At 25.6% G+C, this 13,732-nt stretch overlaps 1 protein-coding gene across 1 annotated transcript; it reads left to right on the forward strand.

The window, feature by feature from the left end:
- The first annotated feature begins 762 nt into the window (after positions 1-762).
- Positions 763-12,773, forward strand: LOC145843018 (uncharacterized). Its single transcript, XM_082950488.1, has 11 exons — positions 763-789; positions 969-1,098; positions 1,305-1,489; positions 1,591-1,698; positions 1,933-2,094; positions 3,234-3,353; positions 4,479-4,647; positions 6,148-6,299; positions 8,018-8,179; positions 8,393-8,583; positions 12,596-12,773. Exons 1-11 carry the CDS (start codon positions 763-765, stop codon positions 12,771-12,773), a joined length of 1,584 nt encoding a protein of 527 aa, XP_082806614.1.
- The last annotated feature ends 959 nt before the right edge of the window (positions 12,774-13,732 follow it).

Consider the following 13,732-nt stretch of genomic DNA (forward strand, 5'->3'; position numbering starts at 1 on the left):
AACACTACAGAGCTGAAATTAAAACAAATAAGTTTCTAAAGTGTTTCTAGTTTTTGTACAAATGTCTATATATTTTTTCCGCTTCAGACTAACGTATAAAACAAGATTAAGTAATATAAATACTTTTCAAGTTTATAGTGTTTTAACTAATCGAATTAGCATTTTAGAATAGCTAAATATTAAATATTTTTCATAGTAGTTTTGGAATATAAAGTAATTTGAATACATAAATTTTTTATTACTTATGAAATATTTATAATTTACTTGTTTCTTGTCCGCGCTTGTTTTTTATTTACTCCTATAAATTTTATTAGTATGGAATGGCGTTTGTTTACAATGAACGTAAAGTGATGTTGAAGTAGCTTTTATTAATTTAGAAATTTTTTAGTGGTTTAAAATTTAAAATTATTTTAAGGAAAATTAAGAGAAATGGGTATATGGGTAAATTTAGATAAAATTAGTTCAAAATGAGATAAATTATAGTTATTTTCTAAATTGAATTTTGACAAAAGTGTTTTAGATTATTAAACAAGTTTTTATTTATTCAAACTTTTATTTTTATTAGTTTTTAAGTAGTTTTTTTATTTTTACTACATGAAGTACACTGAAAACTTATAAACTAATAGTTTGAATTTATATTGTTTTTCATTATCTTTCTTTATATTTAAGAAAATCACGTACGCTTTGTTTTTAATAAAAACTCTAATTAAACACAAATTTTTAGTTTTCATGCTTTCTAAAAACTGTACAATAAAGTATTAAATGGAAAGAGCTTCTTTGTCTTTTGAAGTTAGTTTTAGTTCTACATTGTACTATAGTTTAAAAAACTTTAGTAAAAAGAGTTTAAACTTTTTAACATAAAGAAACATTTGTTTTTGTCAAAAATATTTCACATAACTTTTTAAAATTCAGTTTTTGTGTGATACAAAAAAAAGTAATGTATTTTTACTTTTTATTTGTTTGTTCAGGAATACAACAACCTTTCATTACCAAAAGAAGAAATCAAACACGAGGTAGATGCTGTGCAACTAAATACAAACATAGTTGTCCCTCTTTTAGTTGATCAAGATGAGTATGATACTGATATAGAGACTGATGGTAAGTTTATTAAAAAAAGCAAGTTATTAATAAAATACTGCTTAAGCAGTTGACATGCATTTTGAAGTTATTTAAACAGTAGTGTATTTTGACAAAAAACGTAATTTTAAAGCTAGGGTGAATTTTTGAACTATGTTACCGTTGGTATTCAATAGTAGCATTAGAAAGTAGGTGAAAGTGATACAATTTTATTTAATATTTTGCAGAAGGTCCGCACAAAAAGATAACCTTTCTTGACATGAGCAGTGAAGAGTTGTACGAGAAGAGCTGTCAAGTACTACAAGTCGTCGCTTCAACTTACTTTTTGAAAAACCTCAAAAAAGATAAAATATTAATGAAGCATCACGGTTTAGGTCCCGTTGGTTGTAAAGCCATCGCCGCTCCACTAGTAGTAAGCAACAGTTTTGTTCTGTTGTTAATTTTATAATTATCTTAACGAACCTTCAAAACTTGGTTTTAAAGTAGCAGTAGTTATTACAGTAATTGTAACAGACTAACACTTGTGTTTGCGAACTAGATATAGAAGATAATTGGATAACGCACGAAGGTTTCAGTGATATTTGTGACATGCTCATGGAAAATTGCTTCATTACCAGCTTAGTTAGTAATGTGTTATCTTGGTATAAATGTACATTACATACATGTGTTATCATATAAAATTGTTATGATATAACTTAGAAAAGTCAAAAATTTGAAGTTTTATTTATTTAAATGTTGTATTTTACATAGAGTTTTTGTATATTTCTTTAAATAGAATATGTTTATCAAAATTTTGATTTTTTTTTAATTATTTAATTCTTTTATAAGTTGTTAATAATTTTTTAACAAAATCAGAACGTCGCTCAAAACAAGCTCGGATCAAAAGGAGCTCATATGTTTAAAGACATGATTTTAGAAAATTCAAATTTGAAACATATTAATATTTCAAGAAATGAGTTTTCTTGCGAAGATGGAAAGTTTTTTGCTGATGGTCTTAGTGTTAATTTAAGATTGAAGGTAATAATAAGTTTGAACAATTTTCCAAGTAGTTAGTTATAGATAACTTTAAGTACTATTCTTGAATGCTTTAAGAGTCAGAACTGTTGATTATAAAAAGAACTTAAAAACTTAACTCTTTAGTAACTGTTTTTCTACAAAGCTAACTGTATTAATTATATAAAAAAGATTTAATTATTTTGAAATAAATATTTAAAAGTATAAATTTTTAACTATGAGAATAAATAGAACAAATACAATTCTCTTTGATATAAATATGTCTGATTTTTTGTAATACAAAGTTTTTCTGCTCGTTTGTTGCAGCATAAAATCTTATTAAATTTCTAAAAAGTTTTCGAAAACATCAAATTGTTTTTATAAACATTATTACAAGCAACTGTCTTTAAAAAAAACTAGTTTAAAATTTAATTATTTAATTTTAAGTTATGCAAAAACTTTTTGAGATAAAAGTATACCAAATTTATAAAACTAATGTACTAAAACTATTTTTAAAAGTATGTATAGCTAGATGTACTAGACTGTACTTGCCTCAATGCTGTAGTAGACAGAAAACAACCATGTATATATAACATTTTAACACCTTTTACTTTTACAACAATAGAATAAAATATTCTATTTTTTGAAGTTAAATATGCTTCTAGCATAAAACTGTTTTATCATTGCTTTTGTTGGCTTTTTTCTCAAAAATTATTTAAAATATTTTTTTTCCTATACTTATAAAGTTAAACACCTAGCTTTTAGGAAATGTTTATTACCTAGCTAATTTTAAAAGGAAAACAATCATGATCAAAATTTCCAAAACTTAGTGGTTTGTAAGAAACATAGATATTTTTACTAAAACTCTTTTTAAATTTAAATATGCACTTTTTATAATGACGTTTACTATTTATCATTGATATCTTATATCACAAAAAATTTATTGGACGCTTTTGGCTATAATAAATGTTCAGTAGCTAAATATAATACTACAACAAAGGTATTTTCATAAATTCTGGCTTTCGTCATGTTGTTTGTTATTTAGCTACTTGTGATAAATAAAACCGCTTTAATTTTTCATCAAGCACTTGATCGTTATCTTCTAAAAGTAAATTTTTTTAATACTGAAACTCCATACTAAAAAGGTTTTATATATTTACCAGTCTCTAAATCTTAGTGGTAATGAGTTTAGCGAAAAGGGAGGGGAGTATCTTGGCAAAGGACTGGCAATGAATGAATCTATTGAAGATCTAGATCTTAGTTGGAATCATCTTAGAGGAAAGGTTTAGCTGACTTAGTTGATAATATGTTTTAAACTAATGTAGAAGTGTTTATAATTTTGTCAATAAGTTTTTCATTGAAAATAACTACAAATCACTAAAAATATGAAAACAAATGATTTGATGAGTAGTAACTTATTTATTTCTGGTTCGGCTAAAAAGAAATACATAAATATTCTTTTTTAATATATAGCATTTAAAATTTTTTTTTTTATACTTTGTTTTAATATGCTTTAGTAGTTATATAACATAACTATATGTGACTGCACTTTTTGTTTAATAGTAGTCAATAACTTTGAACTTATTAATGCCATGTATGTCCATCATTTTTGTTCATTAAAATTAACATTGGCTAATAAATGAAAACTAAGTCAGTTTTTTGTAAAATATAAAAGCTTATTTAGTCACGTTTGTTTTCAATACAAACCTATGAATAGCATTTTTTTTGAATTCAAGTTTCTGATAAATTTTAAAGTTCTTCAAAAATCTATCTGCTTTTTAATTTTTTGAGCCAAGATATCAGATTTTTACTAAGCGTTACGAAAAATTTGTAAATAAAAATTAAGAAATAATAAATTTATGACAAAATTCAGACTAATTTTAAACTAAATTTTTTCTAAATTGTTAAAGTTTCTGTAGATTAGACTGAAAAATTTTAAAAATGGTTTCTGAAAAAATTTAGAACTAAGATATTTTTAGAGAGATAGTATATTTTTACTTTACATGAAGAACCCATAAAATTCTTAATTTTTTATTTCTTATATATCATAAGTTACGTTAAGTTTAAAGAGAAGCAAAATTTAGTTGTCACTTAGTTATTTTTGTGTAAAGTACGACTAAAAAAGAGGTGGTTTACGTCCATATGCCCTTTAGTTTAGAAAGTTTGTTATTCAAGACAACCTTAATAAACTTATTTTTTCAAAGTTATTTTTTCTTGCTTAAAAAATTAAATAACACTATACAATAATAGCATTAAAAATGCTCATAAAAACGTTCCGTAACAAAATTCAACAAACTATGCGCTCACTAACCTACTGAAAACTTAGTAGCTTGTAAAATTCTTTACGCCAACGTAAAACACAGTTAGTAACACTTAACCGTTGTAACTTTAAAAAACATTAACACAAGGGCGCAATAGCCATAGCGGCGGGCATGAAGGCGAACATGATGATCAAGCAGCTGGATCTGTCGTGGAACGGGTTCAGTGACGACGGGGCGAAAGCGATGGGCGAAATGCTGAAAACAAACAACACCCTGCAGCATCTCGACCTCAGTAACAACCGCATCGGACTCGAAGGTTGATCCTCTGACGGTTTTGTAGTTTATCGTAAAATGATAGTATACAAGAATAATTAATCAAGATTTTTTTTTGTAAAAGTAAGTTTCACCCTTTAAGGGATCTTCAGCTACATTTTTTGTTCAATTTAGAACCTCAAATATAATAAAATAATAAAAAATATAAAAATAAATAATAAATAAATAAAATATGTAAATCATATTTTTGCATTACTAACTAGTTTTGTTTATTTATTATTTATTTTACATTTATATTTGAGGTTCTAAATTGAAGAAAAAATGTAACTGAAGAGCCCGAAAAGGGTGAAACTTACTTCTACAAATAGAAATCTCGATTAATTAATCTTGTATATTTTTGCATTACTAACTATTTTATCTTTACTAGTCGTACAATTAATTGATGCCTTGCATTTTTAAGATTATAACCGAAGCTCATCAATTTTGTTTGTGGTGATGATCAGGTCAATTGTTTGAATGTTATGCGCAAATCCCAATTTTTTACCTAAGTATTGTTTAAATAAACTTATGTTACTAATAGAAGTTTTTTACCAATTTAAAAAAGTTAAGAATTAAGTATATTCAATGAGTTTAATTGGTTTTTTACAAGAAACAGTATGTATGTTACGATCATTTGATACTCATGTGCTTCTTTATTATTAATTTTGGCTCTTTAGTCATCCGAAACTCTAAAAAGCGAGGTTTTAAGGTTATATCTAAAAAAATCTGCATTCACTGTTAGAACATAAGGTTCTTTGTCACAATGTAGACAATTGAAGCTTATGGAATACTACGTGTACAAATTAAAAAACAAGTAGGCAACCTTGTCATTGATTGGCTTCTTTTCCGAGAAAGGTATCAGTTAAGGTGACGTTTCCTAAAACAGACATATTACCATTTAGATGTTAATTGTAAAAATGAACACTTCAAAAGAGGTATATTTCCACAACTTTTGAAAACATTTTCCTATTAAATTTTCGTTCCTAAATAATAAATTATTTTATTTTTGTTAAAAATATTTTTTAAACGGTTTTTGATAAAAGGTATATCTTAGGTCTTAGGATTTCTACTAATGTTTAAAGTTCTTTAACTACTAAAACAATTTTGAATTGATAGATTTTTTGTTGCTCAAAAGTAAAGGACTAAAGAAACAATAATTAACAATTTTGATATATATGTATATATAGGACTTTGTTTGTGCAAAAATGGAAATTATACACATTAATAGTAAAGTTTTTTGCTAACTGAAATAAATTTTTTATTTGAAATTTTTCTGAAGTACCTAATCAGATCTTACCTGGTTGTTAATATATACAAAATCAACATGATTATGCCACATTTTAAGATTAACCAAAATAAAAAATTTCTTATTTATTATTCTTATGTATAGGTTACAAAGAATTGATTTACAAGTTACAACGTGAATAATTTTTTCTCGCAAAATTTTTAATATAAATACTTGATAAGATAACTTCTTCAAAATTCAAATTCAGTAATGTTACAGGTGCCGTTGGTATAGCAACTGGGTTGGTTAACAACGACACCCTCAGGGTAATAAATCTACATTCAAACCCCCTGGGAGCTAAAGGTGCTTCAATAATACTACAGGCGATATCAAGTAACACTAACTCAGCAATAATAAAACTTGGATTAAAGGTTATATGTGTTTTAAAGATATGAAATAGCTGTATTAGTAAGAACTGTGTAACTATGTTGCGTTTCTGTATAATTTTCCTTTAGCTTAGCGGAACTGTTGTTGTGTTGTAATATACAAAAACTAATATCATACTTTGTAATTGTAAATGTAAGCTTGTACTGTTTCAAAATTACTCATAGTTAAAATTGTTTGATGTAGTTATTGAAGTTTAAGTAGTTACTGTATTTAAAAGAGAATAATTTTCTTAAACTTTGCAGTTTACAAAAAGAAAAATTCAGACAACATAAAAACGAAAGAATAAAAATATTTAATTATTAGTTAACGTCTAACAATAAAAAAATCTAAGCTCTTATTTTGACAATATAACGCTAATTAAATAGGCGTTTTAAAGTGACTTTATCAAAAAAATTAAAAACAGCTATTTTTCTTTATTACTTTTAAGAAAAAATAAGAATCTTTATAAATTTACGTTCTAAATTTTTATAAACTAGCAGTACAAACTGATACTTGTCATGTTAAAGACACATGAATGGAGTTAATTTATTGTTAAAACTTATCAAAATTACACCTGTTTATTTAATATTTACAGACGTACTTTTGACTTCTTATGAAAAAATAGTTATATTAAATAACAGACATAAACGTTTTCCAAAATGTGTTTTTTAGAGGATTTAAGTAATTAATTGTCTCACGAATTTAGATAATTTACATACAGATTAATTTATAACCAAGCAAATTAAAGTAAAAGGTTATAATTAAATTAGATGTTTTAATTATTACCACCTACAAACAAAATAATTAACTTATGTTTTACATTAAAGTACAACGCTTTACAGTAACGTGTTTTAATTAAATTATTAAAACGTTATTATGTATACTTTAAATTAACGTTTTAAAAATTTATGATGTATATCATTTGAATAATTTTTAGAACTAATCTTTTTAATAAAAAAAGTTTAAATCAAACTTTAAACTTCATTAGTTTCGATTGTATTTCTAACATTTTTATTGAAAAAGATAACGTAATCAGGTAAATTAATGTATGAAAATATTATTACGTTTTCGTTATCTTATTAGCTTGTTTATCGATTTTGAGTTTTTTCAGCATTCAGAAAATATGATAAGTTTGTATTATTAATTGGCTTTTAATGACTTAACAATTTAATTTTTTTTCATGCTTTTCATAAAAATAACCTAGTTTTACTGTTTGAAATTTGTTCAAAAAAAGAGGTTAATTATTTTATTAAAAAGAACAGTAGTGTATTAAAAGTTATCAGGAGTAAGTAAACAGTTATGTTTTGTAAATTTACAATTATTTGTAACAGTAATGTAAATGTTGTTAAAGCAGTTTAGTGAGTATTGTAGCACATTATCTTACAATTAAAATAAGGTTTTTAAAATTAAAATTAATATATATATTATTGGAATATTTGAATATTTCATAATTTATTGATTTTTGTTACAGCTTAGTAAAATTTGTTATATTTACTAAAAATTAGCTAACTTAAGTTTTATCAAGCTTATTAGTTTATAATACGTATAATGAGCAGTAATTAAAACAACCAAGATGGTAATTGGAACATAAATTTCAGTAGTGTACTTTTATAAAGCCATCAAGTAAAATTCATCCCCTTATCTATTATACGAGTAAGAAGCCAAACCACTCGCGAAATTAACTTTGCGTGAGCAGAAGCAAACATGTTTGTAAACAATTCAGGACGTGCCGGTGGACCAGAGCTTCTACGAGGTGGTGGGCGAGGTGGCGAAGAGGTTCGAGAGCGAGACGGGAGAGAGCTTCCAGTACGAGGTGCAACGCATGGACGACTACATGGTGAGCGCCACCGCGCACGCCGATGAAGACCCCGTTGAACTGCTCGCCGTTAGTTGCTGCTTTATATATGTTTCAGTTTGTCATTCATTCAATTAATGATGGTTATATTTTTTTTTGCAAAAACTAAAGTTAAACACTTCGAGTGTTCTTAATCTTTTTTTTTGTGCCTGTTCTTTTTTTTTGTTATTAAAATTTATTGATATTTTAAATTGTTTTTTAATTCCTTTAAGCGGCTATATCGTATGTTTTACAAAAATCAAGAACTTCCTGGAAAAGAAGCGAGTGAGGCTGCTGGACCTGTTCAAGAGCTTCGACAAGGACCAGAGCTGGACGATCACTCCCGACGAGTTCGCGACGGGCATCAGGAACGCGGGTCTGGAGTTTTCCAAGCGGCAGATGGCGGCGCTGATGCAGACACTCGACCATAACGAGGACGGAGAAATCGACTACAAGTTTGTTGATTGGCTTGTTAATATTTCATATAAGCGCTGAAAGTTTTAGGCGTAACTTTCTTCAAAGTTTACATGAGCACTGCGGTAGTGAAAAACGATAAATATTTATTTAAACTTGACATATTTCATAACGTACCGCATTAGGCTTTCAGTCTACTTGCTTAGCTGTTGTATACACCAATACTTTTATGTTGTTTAGAGAGTTTGGCGAAATTTTTGAAAAAACCCCTAGAATGAGCAGGTGCAAATCAAGAAGGCTCACGTCAGCAGGAAAGAGTGAAGTTGACCGTTGTTAGTTGTTTGTTTGTAGTTGCAGATAGAGTTAGATGCTCCGGTTTGAAAGTTTTTTTTTTAAGAACTAAATTTCAGAGCTTACAAAAGTTCAAGCAGAGATACTTTGATTTGATTGAGATAACTTACACTAAGTTGGAGTTTATCAGACATCCAAGTTTATTTTAACTTTAGGAAAATTAAAATAAACATGCCTTAAACTAGTTAAAAGTTATAAGCTAATAGAAAAATAAATTTTTAATTAATAGAAACAGCCGAGTGGAAAAGTTCTGCAGCCTAAACTTTTTGTTTAAACATTTGTCATAAAGTTATTTATGTACCTAATTTTTTTTACTAAAAGTAGTTCTAAATATCAGTTGTTTATGTAGTATTCAAAAGATTTTACTCTTTTTTTAAGTTTTCGATATTATAAACTATGTTGTTTTCATAGAAATTGTATATTTAGACACTAGTATTAATTCCATCTAATTCAAATAGACCTTTCAATTCTAATTAAAAAAAAAACTTTAATCGAAATTAAAACACTTAAAAAATAGCAATCAATTTAAAAAAAATACAAAGTGATAAAAGAAAAAAGAATCTCTTAAACTTTAAGTTTTTAAAACATAAAAGCATAGTATATTGTTTACTTATTAATGCATAAAATTTATTTATATTTTAAATTTAGTTTTCAGAAAAACTTAGTCAAACAGCTCTTCTGATTGTTGATTAAAGTTGTACTGGAAAGTTTTCTTTATTTTTTTTAATACGTTGTTACTAATTATTTATAAACTAATTTGTGTAAATAAGAAATTTCTTCAAATTTCAAACCAATCATAAATCATACTTTTTTTATTCTTAGATTCTTTGGACAAAGCATGAAAACAAAAGACAATATTTTTGCAATAAAAAATGGCAAACAAAATTTTCTTGAGTTTATTTGTATAATTAGTTTATTTACAGTTCAAGCTCGTTAAATTTTTGATTAACGAGAGCTTTTAGTTTTTTCATTTAGTTTTTTGTTTAATCTAGCGCAGAAAGTCTCTGATATAGTATTTAAAGTGGTAAGCCTTTCTTTTCAATGTTGAGAATGATAGCAACAGTAAAGCTTGTACATAGATTTTAATATAAGTATTTTTTTTTAAATATTTTGTATTGATTAAAAAGTAACGGCATTTAAAAATAAATGCTGTTATGTTTATAGTATTTAAATTATTTAAATAGAAAACTTTTATGAAGTTAATTTGTTTAAAAAGTTGTAATTGTGAATCTAGTTTAAGATTGTCTGATGTAAGGATAAAAACAAGGCTATTCTGTCATACAAACAGCCCATTTCTCATAAAAATTTGCCGACTTCTAACTAAGAAATGAAATTAAAATACTTATTAGCTATTGAAAACTTTGAATTGATTGAAACTTGCGAACTGTTATCAGTTATTAGCTTTAGAAGAGACGCGTAAGAATTTTAGAATTTTTAAATCAAAACTATACTTGAAGTTTTAAAATACTTATAATATTTTTGCAGTGTTTTAAATAGAATATACCATATTTGATAATTAGTATATTTTAAATTCACTCAACAAGCACCTACAAAATTTAAGTATCCTTTTTAGTTATTTTTGTGCAATAATGTCATATTTACGATTTACTTTTTTTCAAACGAGGATTTATATAAAGACGAGTTTATTAATACTACATAGGCGCGTCAGAATTAACATTGAAAAAAAAACTGTTTTGGCATATAAACACTTTTTAAATTTAAGTATGCGGATGTTTTCCTTCACAGTTAATTTAAATTGAAGTACGCAATAAGTTCTTAAAGAATTTACAAAATAAATTTATTAATTTATAATAAATATATTTTAATGCATCGATAACATTCAATTTTGTTTAAAAAATTAAGAAAGTATACATTTGACTAAAAAGAACTCATTATGTTAAATTGCCGTTTTTACTTTATTGTCTTACTGTTTTATTGTTAAATTTTAATTTCAATCGGTTTAAACGACACTAAACATAAATTGTTTCTGCTTTTTTAAGCAATATCATATGTTTAAAAATAATATAACAATGAAATACACAACCATTGTACTTGAAATTTTAAAGAGCTCTACACACATTTTTAGGAATAAGAATTACCAAAAAGCTCACTTTATCCAAAGTTATAGAATCCTTAACGCATATTAAACATAACCCAAGGACGAAAAATTAAGTTAAAAGATTTTGATGGTGGTCGTAAAGTTTTGAAAATTTATTTACACGAAAATTTATTATATAAGTAGTTTGGATATTTTCTTTCAACCCCATATCCTTTTTGTGTAGCTTAACAGAAAAAATTATCAGCTATACGATTTGTTACAAGTAGTTTATTTTAATGTAAGGAACTTAGCTGTAAAGTAATTGACATTTTCATCTTTTGTGTACTTATGGTATTTTTTAAACTTAAGTCATTATTTTTCTGCTTTCGTTCATATAAAATTTCTTCGTACTATTGAAACACAGTGTGTTGAAATAAATTATCACGCGGAAATTGATTTATTTAGTTATTTGAAAATTAACACGACCAATGTTTAAAATTGATTTCCGTAGTAAAGCTGGGCTTTTTCTTTTCAAAAATAGGTTTGTTTATTTTCTGCTTAAACTAATTAAAAAGCTACTCAGGCTTATAAACAGACTATTTTTGCTTTTTTATCTTTGAAATAGCTAAAATTTCTATATAAACTTTTTCAAAAAATAGCTTTAAAATATTACAAAATTTACCAGAAATACTGACATATCGCTGGTTTTTACGATATTCTTTGATACAATACTCATTGAAAAATAACATTATAACTTGATTTTTTAATGTTACAAAGTGTTTTATGTAAACTGCTTTTGAAAATCTTAAAAATTTAAGCACGAGTAGATAATTGTTTATAAATTTGTTTTTAGGTTTCTTATTGTGTCTTTTGAGTTATCTGCCACGCAATAACTCTTAAATTGTCCAAACGCATATAAGTAAGAAAAAACTGCAATTTAGAAGTTTTAAAAAGTTCTCAAATATTTTGATCCTTTATAGTTTTTGATTAACATTTAATCATGTTAAAGTTAAATAGTATCATTTATATATAAATATTTTATTATTTTTTAAATAGTTGGTACTGACCATAATGTTGACATCAAATGTAAAGCATTTTGAGTAATTTGATCTCAAAATTAATTTTAACAATAAAATTTTAGCTGCATTAAACCTTAAATAACTTCTAAAGTATATAAAAGTGATTTATATCAAACACAGCTAAAACAAAAAAGCTAAATTGCCGCTTGCCAGCCCACTGTACTTTATATAAGTAGCTTTATTATTTACCAATGTTTTAAGTTGTTAAAACTTTAAACAACTTATTTTATATACTAACAGAACTAATACATATATAAATGTTTAAAAATGTAGAAATATTAGTTTTAAAGTTAAAAAACGAAACAATTTTTAATCCTTTTCCTTACTTAGTAGCTCTAGTCTTAAAAAACAATAAAAAAGCTAATGTTGTTGATAAGTTGTAAATAAACAAAAGTTTAGTTACATGTTATTTTATTACGTTGACGTAAATTAAAAACGTAGATATAAAGCTAAAGTAAAACACACAGAAAAAATTAAGTCTTAATATTGAAGTTTGTTACAACAAATTAAACCAAACTCTTAATGTATAAATCTTTTAGTAGTTTTTAGCTAAACTAGACAAAACTGAAACTTTGAAAATTAAAGGGAGTTCATAGATGGAAGGAACAAGTGGATTGAAAGACGGAGGATTAGAAGAAAAAATGCAGCAAGAAAAAAAGCATACGACAAACAACAGAAGAAATTTTTCAACGTTAGGTGGAGTGATGCGATGGATTCAGTTTCACCTAACAGATCTCTTTCTGTGTCACCTCACCCTTACTGAATGAAAATCAAATATTTTAATCTAAATATTAAAAGTTAATACATATTTTTTGATTTAAACAAAGAATAGATTATGTTTCTAATCAGTTAACAAAAACAAACAGTTATATTATTGAACCAAAAAGTATTTAAATATTTTTTGAACTTAAGTGTTTTGAAAAAAAAAAAAAACAACAAAAAGCATTAGAGGTGCTTTTAGTTTACGCTGAAATCAACTTAAGTGTAAAAAAATTAAAAACGTTTTTAAATTGAAAAAATAACAGCTTTTTGATATGCTCAAGTAATGCAAATAAAAAATTTTGTTCAAGCTATAATTAACAGAAAATTTACAACTTAAATGAAAAAAAAAACCAAGGTGTCAATTTGATTACAAGAACTTGAAATGACGTTTATTAAAAGGTTAAAATATTTACGTATATATTGATATAAAAGCTACAAATGTAATTTATTACTCTGTTTTAGACTTGTGTAACAAAAATATTTATTAAAAAAAAACTTTCTATGCATAATTTTCATATAATCTTTTTTAGGAATACAGTATTAGTAATTTTATTTTTACTGGAATATTTTTGATACGTTATTATGTTGATAAATTTCAATTATAATGTACTTTTGTATTGATCATTGCCAGCAAACTTAATTTTTTCTATGTTAAACAGTTTTTGACTTTAAGTAAAGTCGCTTTGTTTTTTTATGAACCTTTCTTTATTTTTAACACTTTTGATGGTAACCTTTTGTTTTTTAGAGTTTTATATTTAAACTTTAATACGTTTTTAACTTTGTTTTATTAAGGTTTTTACAGTACTATAACTTTTAATTTTTTTAAACTCAGCTATTACAAAAAAAATAGTTGACAAAAATGTACTACAAATTCTACAGAATACAAAATAGTGTGAAAACTACCTTAAATCTAATCCTTTTTGCACAATCTTTTTGTATTGGATTTCTTTTACTTCGCCG

The sequence above is a fragment of the Thalia democratica genome, chromosome 8 (genome assembly GCF_965202585.1).
Source record: "Thalia democratica chromosome 8, ktThaDemo2.hap1.1, whole genome shotgun sequence".
Classification (NCBI taxonomy): Eukaryota; Metazoa; Chordata; class Thaliacea; order Salpida; family Salpidae; genus Thalia; species Thalia democratica.

Coding starts and splice junctions, on each gene's coding strand:
- LOC145843018 (XM_082950488.1), top strand. CDS start 763: ATGGAAAGAGCTTCTTTGTCTTTTGAA. Junction 1,699..1,932: donor ATTGCTTCATTACCAGCTTA/GTTAGTAATGTG, acceptor TAACAAAATCAG/AACGTCGCTCAAAACAAGCT. Junction 6,300..8,017: donor TAATAAAACTTGGATTAAAG/GTTATATGTGTT, acceptor TAAACAATTCAG/GACGTGCCGGTGGACCAGAG.